Source organism: Acanthisitta chloris, unplaced genomic scaffold (assembly GCF_000695815.1).
Source record: "Acanthisitta chloris isolate BGI_N310 unplaced genomic scaffold, ASM69581v1 scaffold7866, whole genome shotgun sequence".
Taxonomy (NCBI): Eukaryota; Metazoa; Chordata; class Aves; order Passeriformes; family Acanthisittidae; genus Acanthisitta; species Acanthisitta chloris.
In genome coordinates, this window is record NW_008678667.1 from 20,482 (window position 1) to 37,967 (window position 17,486).

The window sequence follows — 17,486 nt, forward strand, 5'->3', positions numbered from 1 at the left end:
TACACCTTGGTTGGTCTAGAGCCTGTGTGATGAGAAGTGAGGTCAGTCAGGGATTTCATTAGCTTGCTTTTCCCAAGTATTTTTAGTATGACAGCACTTAACTCTCTTGGGGTTTGTTCCCTGGCAATCTTCAGCTGCTGGAGCAGACAGGCCCCTGCACAGTGTTCTTGTCTGGCTGCTTTTTGTTTTACCCAATGCTACATCCTACATTCAGTGGTGTGAGAGGCAAACAACTATTAGCCACTTGCTGCCAAAGCTACTGGTCCTGTAAACCTGCTTTATTTCTTCCTAACTAGGGAAATAGGGAAGCAGGACTTGCTGTTGCCTTTTCCACTGTCACCTTCAAATCTCGGTGGGATGCAACATTTTAATTACTCCCTGTCACTCCTAAGGTTTAAGCATCTCCTCAGCTTTCAAGTCATCTCACCTATCCCTCTGCTGTTGCCAAACATGCTTTTAATCTCTAACAATGTCGGGATTCTCTGACACACAATATGCAGCATATTGCTAGAGCAGGAGGGTCGGCATACAGGAGAGAAGGAAACGTTTCAGCGTGTGTCAGCCTGCAGAAATTTACTGACTGGGTTTCCAATTGCTTCAAAACGTTGCTGAAGAGCTGATGCAACACTATGTGCAGTGAAAGGAAAACAGGAATTTTCTGCGAGGACTGGAGTGTCTTGCTGTGCACTGAGCTTATGCCTTCCTCTCTCACATTACCTGCTCTGCTATTCTGCTGCTCTCACAGAGCATTTATTTGCAGTTCGATGGTGCCAGTGCTGGTGGCTGTTTCCCAGTTTAGTACCAGAGGGCTGCTCTCACGGATCTGTGTGCTGTGAGAGGCTGAACGGGCAGCACAGGCAGTGTGGGGGAGCTCAGCTCCGCGTTCGCAAGTCTGACGTCTGCAGTTCGTTAGGATGTGCCTGTCCTCTTTAAATAACAACCTGCACTTACTGCCACCTGAAGCTTTGGTTCTTGTGCAGCAGCTGACACAGGACCGAGGGCTGCTCTGGGGATTTAACAGATAATTACTTTTTGATAATTAAATAGATTGTGCTTGATTCCTAACGTGCATGTGACACAAAACCAGACTTCTGGAGCTGGTTTCACACTGAGCATGTTTGCAGTGTTGGATTTCCTGTCTTCCTCATCCCAGAACCTGGGAGTGCCAGGTGGCTGACAGAGCTCCTGAGATCAGCTCTAACTGGCATGGGAAAGCCGTTCCATACATGTGGGCACATCACAGAGTTGCTTTCCACGGTGACATCTGCTCGTTGGGGATAAATGGATCAGTGACTGTCCCCATCTCCAAGCTGGGATCGGTGGTCTGGCTCGACGTGCTGCATGGAGCACTTCTGGAATCAACACTCCATTTCTGCTGCTTTCAAGTTGTTTCTCTCTTTTTGCAGGTGTATTACAGAAAGTGACTCCCAGAGCATCTTGGCTGTATGAACTCTTGAGCTGTCAAGGGACTGAGAGGCTTATGAAGAGGTTCTGTCAGGCAAAACAGTGCTTAGCAAAGTCACCAAGGAGGAGGGAAAAGGAGAAAGGGAGGGAGAGAGAGCTGAAACACTAACAAACCATGGTAGGTATTCGTTGTCTTTCAGGTGCATTAGAAGTGTTCTCTGCTGCCAGTCTTGCATGGGGCCAGTCAAACCTGGGGAAGGGGATTTTCTGACCTTGCACTAACTGAGGTTGTACTGTGTGCCTTGAGCAAAGCAGATGAGGTTTGATGTATTGTCAGCCTCTTAAAGCCAGAGAGTTGTCTTGTGAGCCTGCAGTACATGAATTATTAAATACGAACGGAGGGGATGCTCAGAAGGTTTTCTAATAAAACTGGCATTAGCAGGCTGAGGCAAACAGCACCAGTGACCTTGAAGATTGCATCACCAAGCACTGACATTCCCCTTCCACCTCACAAAAGCAAGTGTTGATTATTCCCAACTGTGTGTGAGTGAATGTGGCTCTGTGCACACTTTGTAATGATGCAGGTGAAATGTGTGTAGCCAAATGTACCTGGTGTGCATTGTTTAAGTGAGGAGTCACTTCTCATCTGCAGACTGGGAATGCATGAGACTGGGAATTTGTATGAACTATTGTGATGGTAAGATTCTGAAAATGTGTTCACTACAAGGCAATAAACCTACTCAATTCCTGAAAAATACCCATGGAGAGCAGTTTAAGGATATTTACCTATTTTTAAGCCCTGTAAGGTTATTACTGAGAGAATGGGAATGAGTGCAATACAGTTTAAATGCAGTCACTAACGTTTGTGTAGCTGGTTGCTGCTGGCAGGCCGGGTTTGTACTTATCTTTAAAAAATACCTAAACCAAGACTTTTACCAGTTACAGAGCATGAAGAGAGGAAGAACACTTGTCAATATATTGTATTTTAAATAGTGTCCCATTTTGTTACTCTTTTTGGCTTAAATTGTAATGAGGAATTGATCTTGTCAGTCCCTCTTCATTAGAAAACACAACACTTGTTGGGTGATTTAGGAGTTACCACTTCGTTCCTGTTTTACTGTTTTCCCTAATTGATATTTCATGAGATAAGAGATGGTGGGGTGAGTTGTTCAATCCAGCCCAGCAGTTTCCCTGCAGCTCTTGCTGTATCCATGTTGTGGATAACCACAAGAGGGACCTCCTGGAAGCGTTTTGCAGCCTACCAAAGTGCAGGGCCAACAGCAGCCCCCGATGGGAGAACTGCTCTTAGTGCCCGAATTATACATCTGGGCAGAGCACAAAAATTAGGAAGGGAATGATGTCCCATTGGGACCCAGTGAGTGGAATAAGCCAGGAAGTCATGACCAGTTCCCTAACAGGGATCCAGCCTAGAGGCCTCTGAGGTCCTTCAAAGGCCCTTCGTGTGGTTGGGAGTGTGCACAGCTACACACTCCTGAAGTTGGGGTGAAAATGACACCTAATTAAGGTGCTTAATGTGGAGGAGGAACAGAAGGTTTTGGTCAGTGATTCCAAGTCCTGTGAGGCTTTCAGCAGTGATGATGTATCTGTAGAGATGAAGACTTCCTGCTGCTCGTGCCAGAGGTCTGTGCTGTGATTGCAGCTGGTATGGGGCACTGGTTAGATAAAAAAGTCCCACCTAGATAGTGTGTGGCAAACCATGAGCTTCCTAGGACAACTGCTGAAGTTCACCTTCCTCAGCAATATCACTCAGCACTCTGAGTTTCACTGCAGACATTTTTAATTAGCACTCTGATCTCTTCCTATTCATTTGAATTTTAAAAAATAATTTTTTTCAGTCTCTTCTTACCAGTTTATCCTCATCTTCACTCATGCCTTTGTAAATCCCTGTGTGGTTGCTGAGCCTCTCTCAGCAATCTGTATTGCCAGTGACTGCATCTGCAGCAGCAACAAGCCCATGAGGGATGATTGGCTCCTTGATTGCCTTTTGCCAAGGTGTGTTGCTGTTGTCCCTGGTGGCTGCGCTCAGCACTTCCAGAACATGCACAGTTGTATTTGGAAAGTATCAACACCTTTTACAAAACAGGAATCTTCTCTCCTTGCCTGCCCTCCTTGCCACATGCTTTGCCCAGTCTGCTCCTGGGATGCTTATGTTCTAAATTCCCTACCTGTGAGGTTAGCTTTGGGATCAGCTCTGAGCTATCCAGCTGCTGAAGGCTGGCACAGGCCCACAGAGATGCTGACACTCCTGCAAGTATCCCAGGGAGGGAAAAGCCCCTCTTTCTTTCAGTGCTATTGCTCCTCTCTCCTTGAGATGTAGGCCCTTCAAGGATCAAGGCCGATTTCTCACTGACTTTGAACAGTTAATGTAAATAAGCAAGGTAGTCAAAGGAGGAGGGAAGTCAGAGACACTTAATGAAACTCAGGGGTTTTGTGCTCCCCTGCTTCAGCACTCCAAGTTATACTGAGCCAGGCAGACCATGCTCTCTGCTGCAAGAGAATCTTGGTGGGGGAGGGCAGGGAAAAGTGAGAAAAACAATGAAAATATGTTTACTTTGAACAGTTAATGTAAATAAGCAAGGTAGTCAAAGGAGGAGGGAAGTCAGAGACACTTAATGAAACTCAGGGGTTTTGTGCTCCCCTGCTTCAGCACTCCAAGTTATACTGAGCCAGGCAGACCATGCTCTCTGCTGCAAGAGAATCTTGGTGGGGGAGGGCAGGGAAAAGTGAGAAAAACAATGAAAATATGTTTTACTGGCTTAATGCTGATGTTTTGCACTGGTGTTTGCTTGTTTTTCCTGTTTAAAATTTGTTTAAATAAATCACTTCTGCATGATTCTAAGCAATGGTTGTCATAAAGCACATTACTGCCTCTGCCAGGGAGGATTCCCAGTCAGGCAGTGTCCTATTGATAATCTCTTTTCCTCCATGACAGAGATCGATCCGATCGTTTGCTAACGATGACCGCCACGTAATGGTGAAACATTCAACCATTTACCCATCTCCAGAGGAACTTGAAGCTGTCCAGAACATGGTATCGACAGTAGAATGTGCCCTTAAGCATGTCTCTGACTGGATGGATGAAAAGAACAAGGCTACAAAGTGTGAGGGTGATGTGGAAGCCAAGGAGGAAGCTGCAGAAGGCAATGCCAAGTGAGTGAGCCTCACCTCACAGTGTGTCACTGTGCTGCTCTGAATGCTTCCTTTCCTCTGGAATAAGAGTCCTAGTGTTACTGGATTCTGCTGCATATGAATGTTCGTGGAAGGAAGGGGATATATTTGGCCTTTCTGAGGTGGGAGCACGCTGGGGAGTGCCGGGAATGGTAATAAGCCCAGTGTGGGCAGCAGTCGCTCTCCAGTGCTCTGTGTATTTTACTGTGATGCTGTGAAGTTGCATTTAGCAGACAAACCTTCAGCAGTTTTGCACAAATATATGTCCCTGTAACGCACCAAATTCACAGCCACGTGCTTGGGGGCTCTTTCAGTTTAACACACACACACAGTTTGTATAATCCAGCAAACCAACTTTTCCCAGGCTCCATTACCCTCCATCATTGTGGCTTGACCCCAGGCAGGAGCTCAGCCCCTCACAGACTGAGTTTTTATAAAAATAATAATCGAAGCCTGTAGTAAATGGAGACAACTGGATGAGGCAATAGCTGGTGGTGACCTGTTAAAGGAGCATTTCTTGTAATTTTCTTCATGATTTTAAGCAATCCTAGTCTACAAAACTGCCTTTTGTTGCAGTCTTTCAGTACTCAAAACTGAAGTGTTCTTATGTTGCTTTGCAAGTTCCTTACTGTAGCTCTTAAAGCTTCCCCTAAAGTGTAACTGGAGAGTAAAATCCCATTTCATCCCGTTTCACTTCCAGGGATCAAGGTGGTCGGACGTTGTGTGGTGTTATGAGGATTGGCTTGGTAGCAAAGGGCTTGCTGATAAAAGACGATATGGACTTGGAGCTGGTTCTCATGTGCAAAGAAAAGCCCACCAAGACCTTGTTATGTATCGTTAAAGACAATCTCCCGGCCCAAATCCAGGTGAGTTACTTTGTGCAACCCTCTAACAGTGGCTGCTAGCACTGCAGGGGGTATTTGGGGATGGGCTGGAAGTTGTTCCGGGAAGAAAGACAAGTGATATAAAGGTTCTACTTTGAATCTAGGACAGCATCTGGGGTGTGTGATATGTTTCATGTGGTGACATGAAGTACTTACAAACTTTAACATGCTGTTGCTGCCTGCTCCTGTTTGTGCTGTCAGTCTCCCTGTGTGGGAGCTGACCTTTGGGAACTAACCCAGCTCACTGCAGCTCCTGGGCCAGCCACTAACGTGAGCTAAACTGCAGGCCAAAAACCTTCCCTGTCTGTGTGACTCGGCCCCTGTTGCTGTCCCCTGTCTCCTGCCTCAACCTGCAGTTCCCCCTGCAGCTGCTGTGCTTGGGCTGTTCCCAAACAAACCCTCTATGCTGCTCAAGTGAGAACAAGTCACTTTAAGTGGTCACATTCTGGCTCATGTTAAACACAAGCTCATGTTCTTTTTACTTACGGCTATTTAATTCTGCTGCTAGCAGGTAGCACTTAGAGCTAGTACAGGGACAGCACCTTTGTGAGAGTGCTGAGGCTGAAGGATCAGTGCAGCTCTCACACTGACAAACACTGGTGCCAAGAACTGTCCTCAAGTATTCCACTGCAAGTGCCTCTCTCCAAACCACAACCAGACTCAACCTGTTTTTCTCCTGATCCTCTCTTCTCCCTGTGTTTTACCATTCGTTTGCTGACACAAAGGGCTTGTTTTAATAAGCTGATGTTGTACCTGCAGATGTGGCCCTTGACAGCTGTTTGCTCCCACCATTCGTTTGCTGACACAAAGGGCTGATGTTGTACCTGCAGATGTGGCCCTATCCATGGCTGAAAATGCAAAGGATCTTTTGAGCAGTAAAGAGTAAATTTTGCTTGTTTGAAAATGATAGGGATGTATTGGATAGTAAAGAGTAAATTTTGTTTGTAGTGAGGCCTGAGATGAGGAGGGTTCAAAGTGAGAAGAAAAGTTAGCATGTACTTCAAAAAAAGTGAGATAAAATGGGAGAATAGATGTAATTAAAAGATGAGAGGACCGAGTAAGTTCAAGGGACAGGCAGGTAGGGTAGGACTGTGAGGCATCACAGAAAAGATGAGGTAAGAGGACTCTGACTTGTGAAACACTACAACTGTTGCATTTTGAAAGGCAAGGAGAGGTTCTGCAGAGGGATCAGATGCTGGAGGGGAAGGAGGGCTTAGGCCCATTAGTGGACAAAAGGAGCAAGTGAGGAACAGAGGCATCAACAGCCTCTGCTCTGCTGCTTTGAAGGCTCGTAGTGAGCAGATGCTCAGATGTTTTCATCTGAGCAATAAAGGAGCTGGAGGAGAGCAGACTGCAGCGGGGGAAGGAGTCAGAAAAGACCTTAGACATGTTCTAACCGTATGGTCTGTGAACCAAACTCCAGGCAGAAGGGATGCTACAGGACTCTGAACCATCTGTGGCTGTCCCTGTGCTTCTGGAGGTTGAGAGAGGTCCCAAAGGATTGCTGAGACATCACTGCAGAGAACTCTGATACAGTGCACCTTAATGGAGCAAATGGCAAGGCAGTTGTAGTATTAGCTATGGAGGAAATGTAGGCAAGAAATAAGTTTATTGAAAACACCACAGAAGCAATAATATAGTAGAACTGCTTGTTCTCATTAAACTTGCTGCAGACCTTTTTCCTAAGCATGTTTTTTGGGTTTCTGTGTTGCTTTTTAATGAGGGAGGCAAGGCCTTATTTGTTACTGCAATGCCTTGTAGCTTTCTCATTAGCTAGGCACATACACAGATTCTGCAGTTTTTCAGTTGATTAGGAGATTCTTGAAATCTTTCTTGGTGACTTTCAGAAACTTACAGAAGAGAAGTATCTCGTGGAGGAGCATGTAAATGAGGCAGCTATTATTATCCGTAACACAAAGGAGCCCAAGCTAACTCTGAAGGTGATCCTCACGTCCCCTCTCATCCGAGATGAAGCAGAGAAGAAGGAAGGAGGTACACGGAGTGTTTTCACTTGGGTTTAAGACTGTTCTAGCTAAATGCCCTGACTGTGCAGCACAGGGTTAATTGGGAAGTTGGCTTTTAATTGTGCATTGTGTACTGACGAGACTGGCTATTGCCACCAGAGTTTACAGTATTTGTGCCTTAAAAAAACATCAGTCACTTAATTTTCATGTAAGTATGCAGTTTTGAACTACAAGCAGTATTCCTACAGCGTTAACTTTGACACGCAGTTGATGTTAGTTGTCCTTTCCTGTAGACTTGCTGTTTGATTGTTGAGCACCTGGTGCTGCACAGTCTCGTTTGCAAATGAAGTCAGTCAAGTGGGATTGGTTTGGAGTATCTTGAAAAACTCATGAAATTGTCTCTCTCTTTATGTCAAACTTTCTCCTGCAAAGCTCGCCAGCGTGTGGTCCTGGCCCTCAGTTTCAATGAGTGATGATGTGTATGTTTCTGGCTTTGAGAATTTCCTAACTAGGATACAATTGAAGTTATGGTGCTGTGATACAGCACTTTTGCTTCTGAATTGAACATTGTACCTCATGTCCTTAGAGCAAAATAGACATAGAGAACTGTCACTTAGTCCTTTCCGTTCCTTCTCCTAACCACGTGACGTCCAACACAGTTCCGTGCCCTGTTACAGGAATGCTGACTGGTAGAACCAGTGAGGTTGGAAACAGACCAAGAGCAGTAGAGAAGAGCAAATGTAGCCATACTCTGTTGTATTTTTGAAATCCTGTCAGTAATTTCTGCTTCCGCTTCCCAAAGCTATCCCTAGAGACTTTGCCACTGGATGATGTCAGACCTTTGACCAACTGGCCACTCTCTGTCATGACAACTGAGGCAGCTGGGCCCGTGTGGGCTAGGGAACTCCCTGTCGCTCTCTTCCCATTTCTAGACTTGCCACAAGTCCTTTGCTTCCTCCCTCTCCCACATGAAATACCGACGGGACGAGAAATGTTGGTCAGTTTCTCCTTGTTTTGCTGGAGGTGATGGCAGGAAGGATCCCCTGTCCAAACAACATGGAGCACTTTGGCAGCAGTTGAATGCAGAAAAATCTTACAGAACAGATGAATGGCAAAGATCTCCTAATTGCAATGGCTGTTTGTTCTCAAATTAGAAATGCTCTCCACAAGCCCATTAAAAATAAACTGCATATTGCTTTAGCTGTTCAACTCCCCACAAGATGCTGAGATCAGCCCTGGAGCTGCTGCAGCTGATCCGTGTTCAGCAGAGAGCACAGAGTGCAGAACAAATTCTGATGGTGAAGGATTTGTGAGATTCCCACAAGGGGATACGGTTTGGCACAAAGGCTTCTGCCCAAGCATTTTCTTGCAAAAAGTGATGTTGTTGTGGCAGTGAAGTCCAAGGACTTCTTAATGCATCTCAGACTGAGGGAGGATTGGAAATTTTATGCTTTCTCATACTTATAATGTAGGTGCCCTGTTTTGTTCCCACTGTCTTAAAACATTTTTCAAAGTTCTCTACTTTTTTGTTTTTAAACTTAAAATGGTTCTACCACCTCTGTTGGAGTGGTTCTATGCTGTCATTCCATACAGCTGATGAGGACAGGGAATAGGGTCATGGATCTCATTGTAAAGCTCAAGTTCCTTGACATTAATTCACCACAAGGGAACAGAGACATTTATCATATTCCTTGTCAAGGAATGTGAAGCATCGTGCAGATGTCACTAAGTAAATTGCAAGTGAGGGGAGACCTTTTGTCATAGTATTTCCAACCATACTTAGGTGACTTTCACTTAGATTCAGCCCAAATGTCTAATATCAAGGGAAACGAATTGGACAAACTGGTGAAAATATCTCCACAGCAGTGCCAGATTTTCAGTACCCTGAACAATGCCAACCAAATGGAAATATACTTTCTGTACAGTTTGTAAAATGTTTTAGAAAGAACTCAAAATGCTGCTCCAGTTGCCTTTCATCTCCCATGTAAGACAGCCCCAGGGTGCTCCGGGCGCTGAGCCTGCGGGAAACTGACCAAGGTTTCGGGTCGGTGGGATTAGCACTAATCTGTCCTCTAACCAACGGCAAGGTTAGGCGCAACGGCCCTCGGTACCAGTGCTCCCATCTGTTCTGTAGGAATGCTGTGTGTGCCTTCATGCCCTGATGTCAGAATGTATCGAAAAACATTCCTGGGTTTCTCTTCAGTCCCCACCTCTTTGGAAGAGTGTTCATGTTGAAGATGTGGTGTTTGTCCTATTTGTTTTTGCTGCTCGTTAGCGAAAATAAATAGTGGCCCAGTGTGTGTGTGCATTTTGGTGTTTCTCACAAACAGCTACCATAAAGCTCTGCTTTCTCATGTTGACTTGAGAAGTCAAGCACCTCAAATTCCTGCATTTTGCATCAAGTTTAAATTTTAAACCTCTTAAGAAACTGAATTTTTAGTTCCAGCCTCAAATATAAATTGGGCTTTCCAGACCAGAACCTTGTAGCTTGCAAATCAGTTGTTGTTCCTGAGCATCCAGCAACAACAGAAGTCTGTAATTGCAGACAAGCTCGTTACCAAAGTGTGGCTGAGCTCACGCTGCCCTGGAGCAGGACTGCCTGGGCCGGGCAGCTGCAGCCAGTGATGCTCCTGGGGACCAAGGGCCTTTGGGGGGCAGCGAGCCCCACACTGCCCTTCCCTCTCCGGAGAAGACAAGGCTCCTCGTGTGGCTGCAAACGAGTGGAGTTGGCAGCTCCTGCATGATAAGAATTGGTACAGCAGCGGGGAGAGACTTCCCGAGGGATTGGTTCTGTGTTGCATAGTGTGAGCTAACGTCAGGGCTTTATCATTTACTCTTTATTAAACTTAGACCATTGCCCTTGTTAAAACTCCAAGAACAAAAAGGAAAGCTTTGCAGCCCCATTTGAAAATTTTGATTGGGTCTCACTTTGCTGACTGGCAGAGCATGAAGAAACATGCCATTCTCCCGAGGGGCCCGAAGGGAGCCCGCTGCAAGCCGCTCGCCCTCTTCACTGCCTGTTCTCTCCATCTTTCTGTTTAATAGAATCTTGCACCCAGAAGTTGGCTGACTGCAACATCAGGACACTGGGACTGAACTGGCACTTGGCCAAATCCTCCAAGATATTTTTAAATTAGACCTTGGAAAGTAGCCTTAATCCTGTAGGAAAAGGTACGATTCCAAGTTGTTGAAACAAATCTTGGGAGGTTTTACATTCACCTGACTGAGAGGTGACAGGAATTCTGCTTGGTTTGTGTTCTGAAAGATAAATTAATTTACTTTGTCACTGGCTGCAAGATGCTGTAGCAAAGCCTCATACAACACTGAGTCCCAGTTCATTGCAAACAAACGGATTTTGCAGTCAGTCACCTTCGCCATTTCTAACGTTTTAAAATAAGATTCTGATCATTCATTGACAGTACTTGTTTGATACAATACTTGAGCTTTAAGCAGATGTTTATATTGTCCACAGTGAAGTTTCCTCACAGAACTAGACGGAGGGACATTGAGTAGTTATGCCACAAAACCTCACTCCTGAAAATAATGAAACTGAAAAGCAAATTGGGAAGCAAATCTTGTTGTTTCAAAGTGACCTTTTGTGCTCAGAGAAATCCAGTGCTTTGAGACTTTGCAGCTTTCATTTGGAAAACTGACAAGAGGAGTGATTAATCCCAGTCCTGGAATGCTGTGGATGAGGGCAATAACAAACAATGCAAATATCTGCTGCGAAGTTCACAGGGGTTAGAAAATAAGCTTATAGCACTTGAGTCCGCAGCTGTGACCTGCAGCCATCACCTGGCAGACAAGATACCTGGTTCTGTTCAGTTTTACACTGGTGGGTTTTTTGGCTTTGGGTTCTTTTATCCATCATAATATCAAGTGCTTTACCACAGTAACCATCCCAGGGACAGCACAGAAGGGGAGGCAGCTGTAACAGCAAAGGTGCAATTGCACGTGAAGCCAATACCATTCACAGTAACCCATGGAAAGGTACTTAGAGATGTCACTAACAAACTGTACTACAAACTGAGGGTTCTTATTTCTCCTGATTTATCCTGTTTGAAATGTGTTGCTGGATTTTGTTCATCTAGCAGTCTTCAGTTTGGAATGGATTTTGTATTTCATTCAGTTTTGCAAAGGTCTCTAAAGACCTGCGGAACTGACCATTATTGACAGTGAAAAGAGTGTATTTCTAAATTATTTATTTTTTACTTGACTAATTGTGTATTCATAGGAAAATAACTCATTCAAGGTTTCAGTTGAGCCACGAATTCATTTTGTTCTTCCAGTATGTTCTTCTCATCTCAGCTGAAACTAGTATCTTTGTAATCTGATTTCGGATAGGCAAAATCTGTCATTTACACAGTTTCCAGAGAATATGGATGTTAAGAACTCCTTAGGATTAAAATAAAGAAATGAAGAGGGAAGAAAGGACTCATGCAGAATGTCCCTAAATGCAGCATTGGATGTGACTGCTCAAAGCAGTTTGTTGCAAGCCAGATGAAAAGAGAGAAAGGGGGGAAAAAAGGAAACAAGTGTAAACCTGCCCAGAAAATATCAGTGTCTTGTCTCTCAAACCCATCTTTGAATTTCCTGTTGATTTCAGTTGCTGTTGGGAAGATTTTTACCAGAGGGCACTTCCTCTCAAGGACATTGCTGATCTGGAAGTTACCAAACTCGTTCTTTCATATGCTTTGCTTATATGAAAGACTAATTACTCTCAAATCTTGTACTAGCATTTCCTGTGTATTTCTTCCATGGAATTATCCTGGCTAGTACTGTCCATGCAATAATCCTTCAAATGCGTTCAGTGGTTTTTTTTGGAATTCTCAACAATTGCATGGATGTAACTTCACTTTTTGCATATAACAATTTTTTTATACCCCCCGAGACTATCCTCCTCTTGTCCAAAGAACTTGTCTCTTTGAAATTCTGTGCCACTTTTGTGGAATAAAAGTCACGAAGAAGGAAAAGAAGAGGAAAAAAAAGCCCAATACATCCCAACAAAGAAAACAAAAAGGACAAGTGCTATATAGCTATTTTCTGCCCTGAAATGTGTTCTACATTTTTAATAAGATCCCAGATTGTCTGTAGCAGTGGCCACCTTTATTATTACTATTATTTTACAAGGAGTGAATGCCTTTGCTTCTGTTGCACATGTGCACATTTACTACCTTTAATGGCTTGTTTAAATTAAATAACACAGTGCACTTAAATTCTGGGAGTCTTATTATCTCATTGAGATGCTGCCGCTCTTTTTGTACTGTGACAGAAACCCCTTGGTCAAATTGTATCTGTCTCTTTTTATCCCATTTTTACCAGTAGACAATGTTGCGATGAAAGATCCTCCGGACTTATTGGACAGGCAGAAATGCCTGGAGGCCTTGGCGTCTCTGCGGCACGCCAAATGGTTTCAGGTTGGCTCTTTGTTCTTACCTTGTTGTTATTGTAGCCTTACCAGGTTTAATTTGAGACAGTTTTAATTTTAATGCCTCTTTAATTTCTGACTAGTCCTACTAGAGAAAAGGTCTAGAATTCCAAATCCAGTGCTGTACTGTGCGAGGGCAAACGTGACAGGGAGACAGCCCAACTGGTCCAGAGTTGTCATGAGGCTACAAAAGCAATCTTAACATTTCGCTTCCTTTTTTATATGTCTCTCTAAATTCAAGTCTTGTACTTTTATTTAAGTGTTTTTATTTTGCATGAAGCTGATTAAGTACTAAGTAAATAATAATTAAAAAACAATCTATCCCAGGACTCTGTGCATTTAAACAGAAAAGCAAAATTGAAGGCCAGGCTTTTGCAGGTGTATTGGAATCATTTTGTTTGTTTTAGGCCAGGGCAAATGGACTAAAATCATGTGTAATTGTCCTTCGTATTCTGCGGGATTTGTGCAACAGAGTCCCCACATGGGCACCACTGAAAGGCTGGGTAAGTACAGAAAGAAATCAAGGCCACAAGGTCAGGTCTCACATCTCCTGAGAGTTGTAGCAGTGTCTGGACTGGAGGAAGCAGTGTGTCATATGACACCCTCCTTAAACCCCTCTCCCTTTGCTCCCCACTAGCTGCTGCCTGTGTGGGAAAGACAAGGAGGGTATTGGCTGAGTCTGTGAGATGTAGTGATATCATGGAAAGAGACACACTGCTGTGGGCCTTGTGCATCCTTGAGGATGTGCAATAGAATCCCACTTACTGCCTTCAATGTCCCTTGTTTCGTTTTCCCAAACTGTCCTGCTCCCGTGGCAGTGCTGCTCCTGCCAGCAGGTGTTACCCTTTCATGGGGGCAGGTTGCTCTGCATGCCCAGAGAGGAACACTCTGTAGGCCAGTGGTGATGGTGTTTCTCTTGCATAGAACTGAAAACCATCAGAGAGAACACTCACCTGACTTGGCTTTAGAGGCTCCTCCTTTTTCACTTCCTGGGCAGGCAGTGGAGAGCAGCTGGTGTCCTCAAAAGGCAACTCAGAGCAGGGCACAGATGTGCCACGAACGAGGATGTGACCTCCTCTGGGATGGGTCTCTTGTTGGTTAGACCTGTAGTGGATTAAAAACAAAGTAACCTGATGTGAATGTCCTTCCCCTCTGCCCCTCCATATTTAACTGCAGTCACAGCTACCCTTGTGTCCATACTAATCATAATTTAATGTCTTCTAGCCACTCGAGCTTATATGTGAAAAATCTATAGGTACTTGTAATAGACCTCTGGGCGCTGGGGAAGCCTTGCGACGAGTGATGGAGTGTTTGGCATCTGGAATTCTGCTTCCCGGTAAGGGCCAAACCAACTCCAGGACACAAAGGCTTGACCAGCCAGACTTGATGTTTAGCTGTTGCTGTAGGATTAGATGAGAAATGCCTGTCTTGAACTCTGAACCTGCTGTGGAGTGAAATTAATGGTTTCTTGGGTAAAATTAGAAGATAAAAAAAGAGGTTGTGTGGTGGTCACTGTGTGAGTGTATTGCCACTGCAGGGGAAGTTAATGGGGAATGTCAGGTTTGTTTATAATTAACCCCATCTCATTAAGGGGTTGCAAACAAATGAAATGACTTAATGACCATCTGGTTTCTGTAGATTCATTGACATCTACATATCTGTCCAAATTATTCGTTGGGTTTTTTTCAAGCCTGCTGCTTTCAGTTCATGCTGTCACATATGAGCAGTGTTAACCCTGGTAAATTCTGTGACCACTGGTGCAAGGGACTAAGACCACAGGGTTAGCTTGCTTTGTTGGACTTCCTGCTGGAGAAGGTGTGCTCCCTGCCCTGCAGCAGCTAGCCTAGCCCTCAGCACTCTCCAGCAGTGCCTGTTTCCACATTGCCTCTCGTTGCCTCTGGGTAACCCTCGTTGCCTCTCCCCCTGCCAGGAGGCCCAGGTCTGCACGACCCCTGCGAGCGTGAGCCCACGGACGCTCTGTCTTACATGACAGTTCAGCAAAAAGAAGCCATTACACACAGTGCTCAGGTAGGGAACTCCTGTGTGTATACTGCAACAGGGAGGGATTCAGCTCATTAATGCCATTTATGCTCTGCCAGGGTGGCTTGTTTTCATGGCAGTCCTGACAGTTCTTGTGCTGCACTACCCTGGAAAGGTTAACTCACAGTTCGGGAGTGCAGGAGTGAAATCTCAGCCCTGCAAAAGCAGTGTGGTGTCTGTGCACCCACCTCAGTGCTCAAGGCACAGAGCCCCTGGGTGGGCTCCCTGTCAGTACACTCTGCCCTGTGTGTTACCAAAGTTAATGAGCTCTGCACTTTTAGATAGAGGCCAGCTGCAGAAACTCTCCTCACAGGAGTGGCTTTGTGTCTACAGACTTACTTAACACTTGGAGAACTGAGGTGAAGTCCTGCTGTGATGTAACTTGAGTTTCCTGTCCCCTTGCAGCACGCGCTCAGATTATCAGCCTTTGGGCAGATCTATAAGGTTTTGGAAATGGATCCCCTCCCATCAAATAAGTCATTTCAGAAATACTCCTGGTCAGTAACTGACAAAGAAGGTAGGTATTGTTTGTTCCAGAAATCACTAATTGGGTAGTAAACTAGGGGTTAATTTAGAATGGGTGAAGTGCCTGAGCTGTGTGCTGTGAATGTGGAGGTTTTTCTTTGTGTTATGTGGGGTGATTTTTAAAAACATATTTAATTGTTAGGAGAAAATCTGGAAGTTCTGTTGCCAAGAAAGGGGCAGTGGTACAGCTATAATACAGCTGATGATTTTCTTTAAGCACAAAGTCCTTTGGCATTCAAGGAGCACAAGGAGTGTTTGACACAGAATCCTGCATGGCTGGTGCAGGGAGCACTGAGCCAGTATTGACTTTCGTGTAGCCCTAAGAAAGCTGTGACTGATGGATGAGTTCTTTTCACTATAAACAAGCAAGGAACAGTGTGGGACTAATCAGACTCCTGCTGTGGAATCCTGTTTTCCTAATGGCCTATCTGTATCACAAGGAACTTTGTACCCTAGGTACAGGCTCGTCTGCTCTGAAGAGACCATTTGAAGATAGTGTTGGGGACGATAAAGATCCAAATAAAAAGATGAAGCGTAATCTGAGGAAAAGTAAGTGCAGCACTTCTTCATTCTGTTTGCAAAGATCTATTGTACAGGGGGAGCTGGTTTGGAAGCTTCTCTGTCTTGGTGTGGAAGAGCATGTGAAAAAGTCTTTGGAACAAAAAAGTGTTGTCTCTATCACCCCACATTCAGAATGTCAAACACATCTCTTACTGTGCATTGAATTTCCCCTGACATGTTTTACTAACTGAGTGATTTGCATTTTTAAATGGGATTTTCCCATCAAGTTACACTAGAATTGAAAGTGCCCAAGCAGCTGAGGTATTTTATGGATAATGTCCCTGTACTGTGGGGTTTTTCAAAGTACTGCAGTGACTTTGCTGAGTGAACACTGGACTCTGCATTCTTCCCTCTCTGGAGCTAGCTGCTGGTCTCTCAAGACCTCCCTCAAGAAAAGTAAAATGTTTAATCTACAAAACATTAATGCTGCATATATACACAGTTTGGAATGCTCTGAGTATTGCTGGGATCCAGTCGTTTTAACTGTGCTACTTGGGTGCCAGTTCTGGATCTGGTTCCCCACTACCTATCAAACTGGTCACTCCTTTCCTAGCAGCCAGGAAGAAAACAGCTAGCTGCAACAGAAGTTTGTTAATATAAAGCCTGGGTAATTACAGCTGTTAGCCCAAACTAGAGTGTCTTAACAGCGTTATGGCTCTCCTCACCCTCTGAGAGGCCCAGGGGTGGTTTTGCTCCTTGATACAGACAGAAGGCACTGAAATGCAAACTGTTTCATTTTTCTGTTCATCTTGTTTTGTTCATTTTCCTTCCCCTTCCTCCCCCCACCCCTTCTACTATCTTGTACTAGTACTAGATAGTAAAGCAATAGATCTCATGAATGCTCTGATGAGGCTGAACCAAATCAGGCCAGGGCTTCAGTATAAGCTGCTGTCACAGTCTGGTCCAGTCCATGCCCCAGTCTTCACAATGTCTGTAGATGTTGATGGTACGACTTATGAAGCATCAGGACCTTCTAAGAAAACAGCCAAGCTCCATGTGGCAGTGAAGGTAAGGCAGCCTGAAGTAATCTGCTAACCCCAGATCTTGGGACAAAGAGTATGAAATGTGGTTAGAACTAGTAATATGCAACCTGAAAATGAAAAAAATTTGGATGAAGCTGAGCTACTCCTTATGTACTCTCAACACAGCTGGGCATGGTTCAAAGAGCATCACTGGTTTTGTTCTAGCTGAGGGGAGGGAGAAGTTCCTTGGGCTCTGCAGGTCAGCTCATGGTGCAGTGGACTGACTGTGGTGGTCAAGTTCTGGACGGGAGAGGTTCATTGTGTTATGCTCTATTCCTTCCAGTGTTGGTGTGAAAGCAGCATGTTGGTGCCTCCCTCATTTTCCCCTTCCTCCTTGGTGTCTGTTCCTGGCTTGTGAGCTCCTGCAAACATGGACTTGTTTCCTGTCTTCAGTGCCTGAAGAGTAACTTTGTGTCCTGGGATGAACAGTGGATGTAAATGATTGGTTTCCAGTCAGATTTTCAGCAGG

The 17,486-nt window shown here is 44.7% G+C and overlaps 1 protein-coding gene across 2 annotated transcripts in view; it reads left to right on the forward strand.

Annotated features, from left to right (window-relative positions):
- The first annotated feature begins 1,405 nt into the window (after positions 1 to 1,405).
- The window catches only part of STRBP (spermatid perinuclear RNA binding protein), a 24,556-nt gene continuing 8,475 nt past the window's right edge, over positions 1,406 to 17,486 (forward strand). Inside the window, exons 1-11 of one of the 2 annotated variants that reach the window (XM_009076981.1) lie at positions 1,406 to 1,582; positions 4,358 to 4,575; positions 5,294 to 5,459; positions 7,325 to 7,469; positions 12,764 to 12,858; positions 13,277 to 13,372; positions 14,094 to 14,205; positions 14,800 to 14,897; positions 15,315 to 15,426; positions 15,891 to 15,983; positions 16,804 to 17,003. In XM_009076981.1, the coding sequence (XP_009075229.1) occupies positions 1,580 to 1,582; positions 4,358 to 4,575; positions 5,294 to 5,459; positions 7,325 to 7,469; positions 12,764 to 12,858; positions 13,277 to 13,372; positions 14,094 to 14,205; positions 14,800 to 14,897; positions 15,315 to 15,426; positions 15,891 to 15,983; positions 16,804 to 17,003 (1,338 nt within the window). In that variant the 5' untranslated portion in view covers positions 1,406 to 1,579. The remainder of the gene's footprint in view (positions 1,583 to 4,357; positions 4,576 to 5,293; positions 5,460 to 7,324; positions 7,470 to 12,763; positions 12,859 to 13,276; positions 13,373 to 14,093; positions 14,206 to 14,799; positions 14,898 to 15,314; positions 15,427 to 15,890; positions 15,984 to 16,803; positions 17,004 to 17,486) is intronic. The other variant, XM_009076982.1, reaches the window with a different exon arrangement.